Source organism: Anas acuta, chromosome Z (assembly GCF_963932015.1).
Source record: "Anas acuta chromosome Z, bAnaAcu1.1, whole genome shotgun sequence".
Taxonomy (NCBI): domain Eukaryota; kingdom Metazoa; phylum Chordata; class Aves; order Anseriformes; family Anatidae; genus Anas; species Anas acuta.
This window is the reverse complement of record NC_089017.1, coordinates 32806124-32820825: the sequence shown is the minus strand read 5'-3', so window position 1 is coordinate 32820825 and position 14702 is coordinate 32806124. Positions and strand designations below refer to the sequence as shown.

The window sequence follows — 14702 nt, the reverse complement described above, 5'->3', positions numbered from 1 at the left end:
AAGCATCCCTTTCCTTGAGATCTCTAAAGAAGACTTTTAACAGTAAATAGACAATTAAAAAAAAAAAAAAAAAAAAAAAAAAAAAGATAATATTAAGGTTTCAAACTCATTTATTTTATTCAGAGCACTTGACCTGGCATTTTTTAATGAAAAAAGAAAAAAAAAAAAAAAAAAGCATTTATTTCACTTGTGTATTGCCTCCTGTCCTCCTGTCTGGGTCTGGGTCTATATAAGAAATGTTGATTTAGCATTGAAAATGGAAATCAAACCAGAGAGAGGCTTCACCGTTTATCCACAGGCAGGATCTTTTGTAGAGCTCTGATCCACCTTCCAAGCTGTGGGCAAGTCATGCTGAAGGTCTGGTGGGAGGCTTGATCAAAGCTGCCCACAGCAGACCTGCCCCAGCCACCACTGCTAATACAAAGGCTGTGCAGCTCATAACCACATTTGAGATGGTCAGGAAGTATGATAAGAAAACATTGTTTTTGAAGACAGGTTATATTAATTAGGTTTCCTGCCAGCAGTTTTCAGTCTTAAGCGATTTACATAAAATCTGTCATTTGAAATTAAGTCATTGATGAAGAAGTTACATAAAGAGCTATTTCTTTAGATGGTCTGGTATATAAACTTGTTTAAAAATTTAAATTTGTTTAAAAACGTCTTTTCCCACCTCAGTATATTTTATGTCTCACTGAAACAACTTGCTTACATGTTCCACCAGTCTGGGAGATACATTGCTATCTCATGGAGTTCTTTTGGTCCTAGCATACCATATACTCTGACAATTTAGCTCCCACTTCCTCCTGGAGGAAATTGAAGTAGCAAAATTTCAGTAATTTAACAGCACGTACTTTCCCATAAAAAGTACTATTTCCCAAGTATGGGATCACAAAAATATTTTAGCATGACTGACAATCCTGTCTTCCCAACCTATAATTCAGGGAACACTGCATACAGGTAAAGAAAGGGATTCTTCTGACAGCATCACTTTCGTCTCCCATCATTGCTCTGAGGGTGTTTATACTTAATAATATTGAGAGCTCTTGCAAGTTTAAAATAGCCTGTATGGATTTTTTTAGCAGAGAAAATGAATGTGAATTTTACCTCTCAGCCATGTAACAGATTCGTTTTTATCGTGCGGAGGCAGGATACTAATTGACAGCAGCTGGAGAATCCAATTAATGAATATATAATGAGAATAAACAGTGGGTGTTTGTTTTTATTACTGAGGCTCTAAATTTGAAGAAAATACGGAGTTGCATTTTTCAAAATCCAGTCATCTGTAAGAAAGTGCAATGCGCTATGGGCCGGTTGCAAGGACAGCCTTTGTGTGTCCATGTGAAGTGGCTTGTAGACTTTATGGAGGGCTTCAAGTAAGCTGGGGCTCATGACAAGAAAAACAAACTCTCAAAGTAAAGTTCAAATAAATTGAACCCGCTAACACACCCTCAATTTTCTGGCACATCCTTCTCATATTGTTTCCATCTTTTTCTGTTCTTCCTATTAGAAGATTTTCACACTCACCTACATGTGTAGGCTCAGAATCTTCTTGAGGTCTATAACTGAACTGTGGGATAGCAAATATGGGAGACAAGCCCATCCTCTCCTACTAAGTGTGATGATTCTGAACTGATCTCCATTACACATGGACTGGAAATACTCAGCATTGGAAAATACTCTTCATAATGTGTAAAAACAAGTATTTCCAGAGGAATGTCCTCCTGTCTGTTCTCTGATAAATTCTGCTAGATGTATCATAATGGAAAGATCTTATTTGTCTTACAGCACAGCTACCTCTGCTCTGAGAATCCTAGGTCCAGGCTAGTAGAGAACCAGAATTTAAAGAGAGATGGAAAAATAAAAGATAACTCTGTATGTAAATATACATGTGGATATAAGTGGATATACCTGTATGTGGATATACTTCTCATAGTTCCACTGCAATCAGCTTCTTATTTTTTGAAAATTTTAATCTCAGTGTGTCCTATTCCTGGTAAGGTTGGTTTTCACTCTGATGTTTTTCTGCCTTTCTCATTAGAAGGAATTCATGGATCTTAAACATGGAGATTATGTAAACTGATTGTGTAAATCCCTGAGACTTTCCTCTGATAAAATGATATGATATATATGAAATGATATTCATTTATGCTCTTTACCTTCAAATCTGTTATTGTCTTCTAGGTTATAACTCTAACCTGCAAGATTTTTCTAAATGTGTGAAGATAACACCCCATTGAAAGGATGTGATAATAGGGCTTTAGGGATTGTTTTCATCCATAGCACTAATCCTGTTAATGCACAGTTTAAACTGTTGTGGAAAGTTGGTAAATCACATGGGATATGAATCCAGAGATTGTGCATTTCATACAGCTCTGGGCTCTGGGTTGATGTTCAGTGGACACAGAGATATATTAAAAAAAAAAAAAAAAAGTTACATGGTCTTTTTAACTTTCACAGTAGAAAGTGAGTTTCTTGATATAGGCCCTCCTGTCAAATAGAATTTAACAGTTGTCACCTTGTAAATCCAGGCATGTGATAGTTTTCCTTTGTGAGATACATACAGTGTAATACTTTGCATTCTCTCTCATTTCCAATAATTTTCCACAGCAAAAAATGATATTAAAATTAATAATCAGAGAAGTGGTGGTGTTGAAAAGAATCAAGGAAAAAAAAAAAAAAAGGAAGAAGAAGAAGAAGAAGAAAGAAAGATGACAATGATTTGCATTATGCTTTATTTTTCAGCTGTGAAATTTGGAAGAATGTCCAAAAAGCAGAGGGATAGTTTATATGCTGAAGTGCAGAAGCACCAGCAGCGACTGCAGGAACAGCGGCAGCAGCAGAGTGGCGAGGCAGAAGCCCTTGCCAGGGTTTACAGCAACAGCATCAGCAATGGCTTGAGCAACCTGAATAATGAAACGGGCAGCACCTACTCAAATGGGCACGTCATCGACCTGCCAAAGTCTGAGGGTTATTACAATGTGGATTCTGCCCAGCCTTCTCCAGATCAGTCTGGGTTAGACATGACTGGAATCAAACAGATAAAACAGGAACCTATCTATGACCTCACCTCTGTACCAAACTTGTTTACCTACAGCTCATTCAATAATGGGCAGTTAGCTCCGGGGATATCCATGACTGAAATAGGTAAGGAAAATTATTATTTCTCTTGTGTAATGGATAAATATAAACCAGATTACAATATTGTCTTTATTCAAATATTTTATAGGCATTCCATACATGGTTCTACAGTAATTACATGTTCATATGCACATATATTTGCACACATATACAAGAGCTAAATGAAAGAAATGGAAGTAGTTGAAATGATTCTGTTTTAAATAAACTCTGTGAATTATTCAGTCTCTTAAACCAAGCAGTTTACCTTCTGTGTGTGAAATACGAGCACCAAAGCAGGTGATGAATCAATCAGAACCAAGTGATAATTAGTAGTGTGGCATTTGCTTCAAATGAGCTCATTACTAGGAGGCTTAAATGATCTCTTCAGCTAGCCAGCTGTATTCTTGTCAACACCCAGAATCCCCACGGCAGCTAAATCTAGGGTATTCATAGTTAAAAACACCAGCTCCTGGTGTGTGGGTGTACTGCAGAACAAGTTCACTTAGCTCATGAGCTCAGCAGAGGTGAAGGTAGTTTTGTGAACACCCCTGCCTGAATTCCTTGGAGCACCCTTCCCTTCATTTCTTATTTGAAAAGTAGCATAGAGCCCTTAGAGTCAGATGAGACTGTTTAAATGGCAACAGGTGATTCTTCTGTAAGGGATTTCTGTTCATCTAACACTTCTAGTCCTATCACTCCAACTCAACTGATGGTATTGCCTCTGATATAAATGCATATAATGGAAGGAGATCGGCATCCTAATACCTAAAGGTACTTCCCACCTGAACAAGTGAAGTATGATGACTCAGTTGTGGCTGAGGATATAATCAAGGGATAAGATTTCTCTAATGGGAATCAAAAATAAAATAAAGTTATAAATAAAATAAAACATGTTCAAAAACACTTATAACTAATTATTTAATGTCACACCATAAACACCAACGAGGCCTGGCCTTCCTCCTCATGGGTGTATGTATGCTAAGATGTATAAGTAAATGCATGTACTCAGACCTACAGATTGCCCTGGAATTGTGGTTTGCCTGCGCCATTTCCCTGCATCATGTTTGGTCTAGGCTGTCCAGTGAAGACCTACACCTACAGTGTAGCAGTGTGGATTACTGAGGATTACTGAGGAACTTTTTTTCCACTCTCCTGCTTGGTTTTGGGGACTTGTGAATATTACTTAAGAATGATTTCTTCAAAGCTCAGTACTAGAACGGTGGTTAGTATTACAAAGAACCATCTGAGAGACAATTTAAACAATCCTGAGATCTGTTTCTCTGCAGCACCCTGTACCAAAGGGAAATGTTCCCAGAGATGTTCAAAGGAGGTACAAGAAGTATCGCAGTTCTGATAGTACATTAATTGAATTAGTGCTCAGTTACAGAACTGAGCCCAACATAGAGGCCATGAGATTATATCCGTAACAGCTAAAGGAGTCCACCAAAATCAATGGGATCTTTTGACTTACAGAGCTTTAGAAAAGTGTTTAACTTCTATCTCTTGCAGGATCACTAAGAAATAATGCATTACTCTTGAATTCTCACCCAGCTTTTTGTTCTCTCCCAGCTTTTTGTTCCATCCCTGTACTTGACTGCCCTGTTTCCCATTCTTTCATCCTCCATACCATCAGACTGGTATTCCCTTTCCTGAGCAGAGAAAAGGGGGAAACCCACAACTGCAGAGAGAAAGACAGCTAAGGGCCTGTATCAGAGCTGACAACAGAAGATAGGTGTTGGAATTGCCTCTTCTATTTGAAATTGGAACTGAGGCTCCTAAATTACTAGAATTTTACCCCAGTTCTGCTTTTATGTCATTTGTGGCACCTGCAGAAGAGTGGTAACATTTTTACTGAGAGATAATGCAGTATAACAGGTAACTGATGCAACTGAAGAAAAAAAAAATGGAAGGGAGTTACCATAAAGTATCAGAATTTGAGCACAGAGGAAAGACATTTTCAAGGTTTAAAAACAATCAGAAAACATCTCTTAATGCTGCAGCAAATTGTGAGTATCTATATAACCACAGTCTAGCAATGAAAGCAAGAAAACTCTAAGCAGTGGGATGCATTGATTTCATATTAAAATATGATTAAATTTCACTCTCTCTTACTTAGTCTGGTGAAAATTAGAAGTAAATTCAAGTCATGTTAAGTAGAAGTTATAACCTTAACTGGTAGGTGAATAGAGAATATAAGAGATGGAAAAACAATACTGCATTGATTTTTGTGCTTGATAGGACTTTATGCTATCCTGCCTATTGATACTCCAAACTGCTGTTTTAAGTATCCAGGTCTTTTTAGTTCTTATCCTCACTGAAGACTTTATACCAGATTCACACTTCTATTCTTTATGTTGTTCTGGTGTTCATAATTCTTCAAAAGTGTATTTGTTTAAGCACCAGCACACTTGCCTTGTCATACCTTGACAAGATTCAGACAAGGCACTTGATCTTGTCTGAATGCAATCCTCCTCATAAACAAATGTGTGAGAATCCTTCCATCCCTGAGTTCCTTAAAGTTGGAGTAAGCTTTTCACAAGTCTTATTTGCAGGCAGCCCAGAATCATAGCTCTACATATTATAATCATAGCATCATATTTTAACCAATATCCAGTTCACTGCTTACTACTTCAGTGCTATTGCTTTGGTTGTTTCTCGTTTACCTTTTTACTGTATAGGACATTTCTTATTAAGAGACCTCTAAGTGCACATTTCTAAGCTTAAATCTTGTTTTCTCTTTTCTGTTTTTCTGTCCTTTTCAATCCTGCTACATTAGGTCTTAGTCGTCATTGATGATTTGTGACTTCTCTTGGTTTGGAGTTATCTACTCATTTAATTAACATGCTGTGAACCCTCTCTTCCAGATTATTAATGAAAATGTTAAAAGCTTGTTAAACAAGTTCTAACAATGGCCCCTGCTGCACCTGACTAAACAATTTGCTGCAACTGCATAAAGTACTTTAATATTTACTTTTTGCTCACTAGCAAACAGTAAGATTCTCTCAAAAATTGAACAAGTATTCTTCATTTCCCTATCATTTTGACTCAGATATAGAAATGTTTTCAATGGTATTCTACCAAATAATTTATGTAACATTTACTTTATTTTCTCCACATCTAATTTTTTATCCACAAGTCAAAATTATCAGGGATGCTTTGATCTTTAACTCTTATATGTTTTAATTTAAATGTAAAAGTTCTATTTTTTTCTGAACATACCTTGATCTGTTGTAGACTTAATAGTGGAAGTGGAAATTGTTCATTTTAACAGTTTTGAGAAACAAAAGTTTTATACAGCAGATACTTTAAATATATATATATATTAGAATGCCATGGTAAGCAAAATATAGCTCATCCTGCATTACATGCTTACCAGTTTCTCTAAATACTGTACCAGGAAATAAGTGTAGGCAAAAGACATGCTGACAAATTGAAGTTACATAGGGCTCCTTCAGAGGTATTTAGAACTATTATATTCATCCAAATAAGCTGAATATTCCAGGGTACAACTGCACCTTATCTGATCATGATGAGAATGCTGAGTATAAGAAAGAGCAGTCTTTCAAATACAGAAAAAAATTTCTCATGTAACTGCCAGAGCCTATGATGAAGAATAGCTTGATTAAAACAGGTAGTTCCCCATTAGGCAGAAGAGTGCCTTAGGCTCTGCCCCAGTCAGTATTCCAGTTCCCGATTCAAAAAGAAATTCAAAACCCCAAGAAATAAAAATCTGGTAAATAATCTGAAGCTGGTAAATAATGAGAAAGGAGCAGAGCTTCATCTTGACATCACTTGAATTTCTAGGCTATTTCCTTTTACTTTTAAGACAGGTATTTTCATCTGTGACTCAAGGCATCTTGTTTGGAGCCATGAGCTGGATTTGTAGCCAAGGTGGGCAGAGGACAGAGGAAGTATTCAGCTTGATGAATTCAGGATAAATTGAGCATGCTTTTTCTCTACTTGTCCTGCTGCCCATTGGCAGCAAAAGCCAGACGTGTATCACCAGCCAGGCAAAGCTGGCAGTATGAGGGGCACACATGTCCCAGGGGTGCATGGCACTGTGTCTCCCTTATATCTGTAGGTCTGGGAAGGCAGAATTTTCTCCTGCTGTGGTAGAAGCTCAAACTCAGGTCCAATCTGCCTCTGTGTTGAAACCAAGTATTTCGTTGTACATAGAATGTCCTTCTCTTCACAGAGAGAGAGAGGCAGATATCAGCCTGTGCATGGGAACTCTTTAAGGGAAAAAGCAGCTCTATTTCCTGACCATTGAAGCTCCACAAAAAAATAGTAAAGCTTGTTCCCAAGTGTGATATTAAAGGCTTATTTTAAAATTGGTCAAATTAAAGACCATCGTGTTCAATGTATGTGCATAACATTATCTGTTATAAAACACCACAGCATTTTCCTAACAAAATGTGGCATTCAGGCCTTGGTCTGTAGAAGTTAATGGAAAAGTTTCCTTGCCTTGATTACGGATGAGATTACCAGGCTTTAATTTCATAAAGCCTTCTTTGGTCTTCCTTCCTTCCTTCGTTCCTTCCTTCCTTCCACCCTTCCACCCTTCCACCCTTCCTTCCTTCCTTCCTTCCTTCCTTCCTTCCTTCCTTCCTTCCTTCCTTCCTTCCTTCCACCCTTCCACCCTTCCACCCTTCCACCCTTCCACCCTTCCACCCTTCCACCCTTCCACCCTTCCACCCTTCCACCCTTCCACCCTTCCTTCCACCCTTCCTTCCTTCCTTCCTTCCTTCCACCATTCCTTCAACCCTTCCTTCTAACCTTCCTTCCTTCCTTCCACCCTTCCTTCCTTCCTTCCACCCTTCCTACCTTCCACACTTCCTTTCACCCTTCCTTCCTTCCTTCCTTCCTTCCTTCCTTCCTTCCTTCCTTCCTTCCTTCCTTCCTTCCTTCCTTCCTTCCTTCCACCCTTCCACCCTTCCACCCTTCCACAATTCCTTCCATCCTTCCATCCTTCCACCATTCCTTCCTTCCTTCCTTCCTTCCTTCCTTCCTTCCTTCCTTCCTTCCTTCCTTCCTTCCTTCCTTCCTTCCTTCCTTCCACCCTTCCTTCCTTCCTTCCACCCTTCCACCCTTCCACCCTTCCACCCTTCCACCCTTCCACCCTTCCACTCTTCCACCCTTCCACCATTCCACCCTTCCACAATTCCACCCTCCCACCCTTTCTTCCTTCCACCCTTCCACCCTTCCACCCTTCCACCCTTCCTTCCACCCTTCCTTCCTTCCTTTCAACCTTCCTTCCACCCTTCCGTCCACCCTTCCACGCTTCCACCCTTCCACCCTTCCTTCCACCCTTCCTTCCACCCTTCCTTCCTTCCACCCTTCCTTCCACCCTATCTTCCACCCTTCCACCCTTCCTTCCTTCCTTCCTTCATTCCTTCCTTCCTTCCACTCTTCCTTCCTTCCTTCCACCCATCCTTCCTTCCTTCCACTCTTCCTTCCACCCTTCCTTCCACCCTTCCACCCTTCCTCACTTCCACCCTTCCTTCCACCCTTCCTTCCACCCTTCCTTCCTTCCACCCTTCCTTCCACCCTTCCTTCCAGCCTTCCACCCTTTCACCCTTCCTTCCTTCTTCCTTCCTTCCTTCCTTCCTTCCTTCCTTCCTTCCTTCCTTCCTTCCTTCCTTCCTTCCTTCCTTCCTTCCTTCCTTCCTTCCTTCCTTCCTTCCTTCCTTCCTTCCTTCCTTCCTTCCTTCTTTCCTTCCTTTCTTCCTTCCACCCTTCCTTCCACCCTTCCTTCCACCCTTCCTTCCACCCTTCCTTCCACCCTTCCTTCCACCCTTCCTTCCACCCTTCAACCCTTCCTTCCTTCCTTCGTTCCACCCTTCCTTCCAACCTTCCTTCCACCCTTCCTTCCACCCTTCCTTCCACCCTTCCACCCTTCCACCCGTCCACCCGTCCACCCTTCCACCCTTCCTTCCACACTTCCACACTTCCATCCCTCCACCCTTCCTTCCACCCTTCCACCCGTCCTTCCACCCGTCCTTCCACCCTTCCTTCCTTCCTTCCACCCTTCCACACTTCCACCCTTCCTTCCTTCCACCCTTCCTTCCTTCCGCCCTTCCTTCCTTCCACCCTTCCTTCCTTCCTTCCACCCTTGCTTCCACCCTTCCTTCCACCCTTCCTTTCACCCTTACTTTTACCCTTCCTTCCACCCATCCTTCCACCCTTCCTTTCACCCTTCCTTTCTTCCTTCCACCCTTCCTTCACCCCTTCCTTCCTTTCTTCCTTCCTTCCTTCCTTCCTTCCTTCCTTCCTTCCTTCCTTCCTTCCTTCCTTCCTTCCTTCCTTCCTTCCTTCCTTCCTTCCTTCCACCCTTCCACCCTTCCACCCTTCCACCCTTCCACCCTTCCACCCTTCCACCCTTCCACCCTTCCACCCTTCCACCCTTCCACCCTTCCTTCCACCCTTCCTTCCTTCCTTCCTTCCTTCCTTCCACCCTTCCTTCCACCCTTCCACCCTTTCACCCTTCCACCCTTCCACCCTTCCACCCTTCCAACCTTCCACCCTTACACGCTTATACCCTTCCACCCTTCCACCCTTCCACCCTTCCACCCTTCCTTCCGTCCTTCCTTCCGTCCTTCCTTCCGTCCTTCCTTCCTTCCTTCCTTCCTTCCTTCCTTCCTTCCTTCCTTCCTTCCTTCCTTCCTTCTACCCTTCCTTCCACCCTTCCTTCCTTCCACCCTTCCACCCTTCCACCCTTCCACCCTTCCTTCCTTCCACCCTTCCTTCCACTCTTCCTTCCACATTTCCACCCTTCCACCCTTCCACCCTTCCACCCTTCCTTCCTTCCTTCCTTCCTTCCTTCCTTCCTTCCTTCCTTCCTTCCTTCCACCCTTCCACCCTTCCACCCTTCCACCCTTCCACCCTTCCACCCTTCCACCCTTCCACCCTTCCTTCCACCCTTCCTTCCACCCTTCCTTCCTTCCTTCCTTCCTTCCACCATTCCTTCCATCCTTCCTTCTAACCTTCCTTCCTTCCTTCCACCCTTCCTTCCTTCCTTCCACCCTTCCTACCTTCCACCCTTCCTTTCACCCTTCCTTCCTTCCTTCCTTCCTTCCTTCCTTCCTTCCTTCCTTCCTTCCTTCCTTCCTTCCTTCCTTCCACCCTTCCACCCTTCCACCCTTCCACCCTTCCACCCTTCCTTCCACCCTTCCACCCTTCCACCCTTCCACCCTTCCACCCTTCCACCCTTCCACTCTTCCACACTTCCACCATTCCACCCTTCCACAATTCCACCCTCCCACCCTTTCTTCCTTCCACCCTTCCACCCTTCCACCCTTCCACCCTTCCTTCCACCCTTCCTTCCTTCCTTTCAACCTTCCTTCCACCCTTCCGTCCACCCTTCCACGCTTCCACCCTTCCACCCTTCCTTCCACCCTTCCTTCCACGCTTCCTTCCTTCCACCCTTCCTTCCACCCTATCTTCCACCCTTCCACCCTTCCTTCCTTCCTTCCTTCATTCCTTCCTTCCTTCCACTCTTCCTTCCTTCCTTCCACCCATCCTTCCTTCCTTCCACTCTTCCTTCCACCCTTCCTTCCACCCTTCCACCCTTCCTCACTTCCACCCTTCCTTCCACCCTTCCTTCCACTCTTCCTTCCTTCCACCCTTCCTTCCACCCTTCCTTCCAGCCTTCCACCCTTTCACCCTTCCTTCCTTCCTTCTTCCTTCCTTCCTTCCTTCCTTCCTTCCTTCCTTCCTTCCTTCCTTCCTTCCTTCCTTCCTTCCTTCCTTCCTTCCTTCCTTCCTTCCTTCCTTCCTTCCTTCCTTCCTTCCTTCCTTCCACCCTTCCTTCCTTCCTTCCTTCCTTCTTTCCTTCCACCCTTCCTTCCACCCTTCCTTCCACCCTTCCTTCCACCCTTCCTTCCACCCTTCCTTCCACCCTTCAACCCTTCCTTCCTTCCTTCCTTCCACCCTTCCTTCCAACCTTCCTTCCACCCTTCCTTCCACCCTTCCTTCCACCCTTCCACCCTTCCACCCGTCCACCCGTCCACCCTTCCACCCTTCGTTCCACACTTCCACACTTCCATCCTTCCACCCTTCCTTCCACCCTTCCACCCGTCCTTTGACCCGTTCTTCCACCCGTCCTTCCACCCTTCCTTCCACCCTACCTTCCACCCTTCCTTCCTTCCTTCCACCCTTCCACACTTCCACCCTTCCTTCCTTCCACCCTTCCTTCCTTCCGCCCTTCCTTCCTTCCACCCTTCCTTCCTTCCTTCCACCCTTGCTTCCACCCTTCCTTCCACCCTTCCTTTCACCCTTACTTTTACCCTTCCTTCCACCCATCCTTCCACCCTTCCTTTCACCCTTCCTTATTTCCTTCCACCCTTCCTTCACCCCTTCCTTCCTTCCTTCCTTCCTTCCTTCCTTCCTTCCTTCCTTCCTTCCTTCCTTCCTTCCTTCCTTCCTTCCTTCCTTCCTTCCTTCCTTCCTTCCTTCCTTCCTTCCTTCCTTCCTTCCACCCTTCCACCCTTCCACCCTTCCACCCTTCCACCCTTTCACCCTTCCACCCTTCCACCCTTCCAACCTTCCACCCTTACACGCTTATACCCTTCCACCCTTCCACCCTTCCACCCTTCCACCCTTCCTTCCGTCCTTCCTTCCGTCCTTCCTTCCGTCCTTCCTTCCTTCCTTCCTTACTTCCTTCCTTCCTTCTACCCTTCCTTCCACCCTTCCTTCCTTCCACCCTTCCACCCTTCCACCCTTCCACCCTTCCTTCCTTCCACCCTACCTTCCACTCTTCCTTCCACATTTCCACCCTTCCACCCTTCCTTCCTTTCTTCCTTCTAACCTTCCTTCCTTCCTTCCTTCCTTCCTTCCTTCCTTCCTTCCTTCCTTCCTTCCTTCCTACCTTCCACCCTTCCTTTCACCCTTCCTTCCTTCCTTCCTTCCTTCCTTCCTTCCTTCCTTCCTTCCCTCCTTCCTTCCTTCCTTCCTTCCTTCCTTCCTTCCTTCCTTCCTTCCTTCCTTCCTTCCACCCTTCCACCCTTCCACCCTTCCACAATTCCTTCCATCCTTCCATCCTTCCACCATTCCTTCCTTCCTTCCTTCCTTCCTTCCTTCCTTCCTTCCTTACCCTTCCACCCTTCCACCCTTCCACCCTTCCACCCTTCCTTCCACCCTTCCACCCTTCCACCCTTCCACCCTTCCACCCTTCCACCCTTCCACTCTTCCACTCTTCCACCCTTCCACCATTCCACCCTTCCACAATTCCACCCTCCCACCCTTTCTTCCTTCCACCCTTCCACCCTTCCACCCTTCCACCCTTCCTTCCACCCTTCCTTCCTTCCTTTCAACCTTCCTTCCACCCTTCCGTCCACCCTTCCACGCTTCCACCCTTCCTTCCACCCTTCCTTCCACCCTTCCTTCCACCCTTCCTTCCACCCTTCAACCCTTCCTTCCTTCCTTCCTTCCACCCTTCCTTCCAACCTTCCTTCCACCCTTCCTTCCACCCTTCCTTCCACCCTTCCACCCTTCCACCCGTCCACCCGTCCACCCTTCCACCCTTCCTTCCACACTTCCACACTTCCATCCTTCCACCCTTCCTTCCACCCTTCCACCCGTCCTTCCACCCGTCCTTCCACCCGTCCTTCCACCCTTCCTTCCACCCTACCTTCCAAGCTTCCTTCCTTCCTTCCACCCTTCCACACTTCCACCCTTCCTTCCTTCCACCCTTCCTTCCTTCCGCCCTTCCTTCCTTCCACCCTTCCTTCCTTCCTTCCACCCTTCCTTCCACCCTTCCTTCCACCCTTCCTTTCACCCTTACTTTTACCCTTCCTTCCACCCATCCTTCCACCCTTCCTTTCACCCTTCCTTCCTTCCTTCCACCCTTCCTTCCTTCCTTCCTTCCTTCCTTCCTTCCTTCCTTCCTTCCTTCCTTCCTTCCTTCCTTCCTTCCTTCCTTCCACCCTTCCACCCTTCCACCCTTCCACCCTTCCACCATTCCACCCTTCCACCCTTCCACCCTTCCACCCTTCCACCCTTCCACCCTTCCTTCCACCCTTCCTTCCTTCCTTCCTTCCTTCCACCCTTCCATCCACCCTTCCACCCTTCCACCCTTCCACCCTTCCACCCTTCCAACCTTCCACCCTTACACGCTTATACCCTTCCACCCTTCCACCCTTCCACCCTTCCACCCTTCCTTCCGTCCTTCCTTCCGTCCTTCCTTCCGTCCTTCCTTCCTTCCTTCCTTCCTTCCTTCCTTCCTTCCTTCCTTCCTTCCTTCCTTCTACCCTTCCTTCCACCCTTCCTTCCTTCCTTCCTTCCTTCCACCCTTCCACCCTTCCACCCTTCCACCCTTCCACCCTTCCTTCCTTCCACCCTTCCTTCCACTCTTCCTTCCACATTTCCACCCTTCCACCCTTCCTTCCTTCCTTCCTTCCTTCCTTCCTTCCTTCCTTCCTTCCTCCCTTCCTCCCTTCCTCCCTTCCTCCCTTCCTCCCTTCCTCCCTTCCTCCCTTCCTCCCTTCCTCCCTTCCTCCCTTCCTCCCTTCCTCCCTTCCTCCCTTCCTCCCTCCCTTCCTTCCTTCCTTCCTTCCTTCCTTCCTTCCTTCCTTCCTTCCATCCACCCTTCCTTCCATCCACCCTTCCTTCCTTCCACCCTTCCTTCCTTCCACCCTTCCTTCCTTCCTTCTTGCCTTTCTTCCTTCCTGCCTTCCTTTCTTCCTTCCTACCTTCCTTTCTTCCTTCCTTCCTTCCACCCTTCCTTCCTTCCACCCTTCCTTCCTTCCTTCCTTCCTTCCTTCCTTCCACCCTTCCTTCCTTCCTTCCTTCCTTCCTTCCTTCCTTCCTTCCTTCCTTCCTTCCTTCCTTCCTTCCTTCCTTCCTTCCTTCCTTCCTTCCTTCCTTCCGTCCTTCCTTCCTTCCTTCCGTCCTTCCTTCCTCCCTTACTTCCGTCCTTCCTTCCTTGCACCCTTCCTTTCACCCTTCCTTCCACCCTTCCTTCCACCCTTCCTTCCACCCTTCCTTCCACCCTTCCACCCTTCCTTCCACCCTTCCTTCCGCCCTTCCTTCCACCCTTCCTTCCTTCCTTCCACCCTTCCTTCCACCCTTCCTTCATTCCTTGCACCCTTCCACCCTTCCACCCTTCCACCTTTCCTTCCACCCTTCCTTCCTTCCTTCCTTCCACCCTTCCACCCTTCCACCCTTCCACCCTTCCACACTTACACCATTACACCCTCCCACCCTTCCTTCCTTCCTTCCTTCCTTCCTCCACCCTTCCTTCCACACTTCCTTCCACCCTTCCTTCCACCCTTCGATCCTTCCTTCCTTCCTTCCACATTTCCTTCCACCCTTCCTTCCTACCTTCCACCCTTCCTTCCTTCCCTCCTTCCCTCCTTCCTTCCTTCCTTCCTTCCTTCCTTCCTTCCTTCCTTCCTTCCTTCCTTCCTTCCTTCCTTCCTTCCTTCCACCCTTCCACCCTTCCACCCTTCCACCCTTCCACCCTTCCACCCTTCCACCCTTCCACCCTTCCACCCTTCCTTCCACACTTCCTTCCCTTCCTTCCTTCCTTCCTTCCTTCCTTCCTTCCTTCCTTCCTTCCTTCCTTCCTTCCTTCCTTCCTTCCTTCC

General features: G+C 45.9%; 1 protein-coding gene across 1 annotated transcript in view; it reads left to right on the top strand.

The window, feature by feature from the left end:
• Positions 1-14702, top strand: part of RORB (RAR related orphan receptor B) — a 165705-nt gene that overhangs the window by 107830 nt on the left and 43173 nt on the right. The window contains exon 4 of the mRNA XM_068667236.1: positions 2743-3144. Within this exon, the coding sequence (XP_068523337.1) occupies positions 2743-3144 (402 nt within the window). The remainder of the gene's footprint in view (positions 1-2742; positions 3145-14702) is intronic.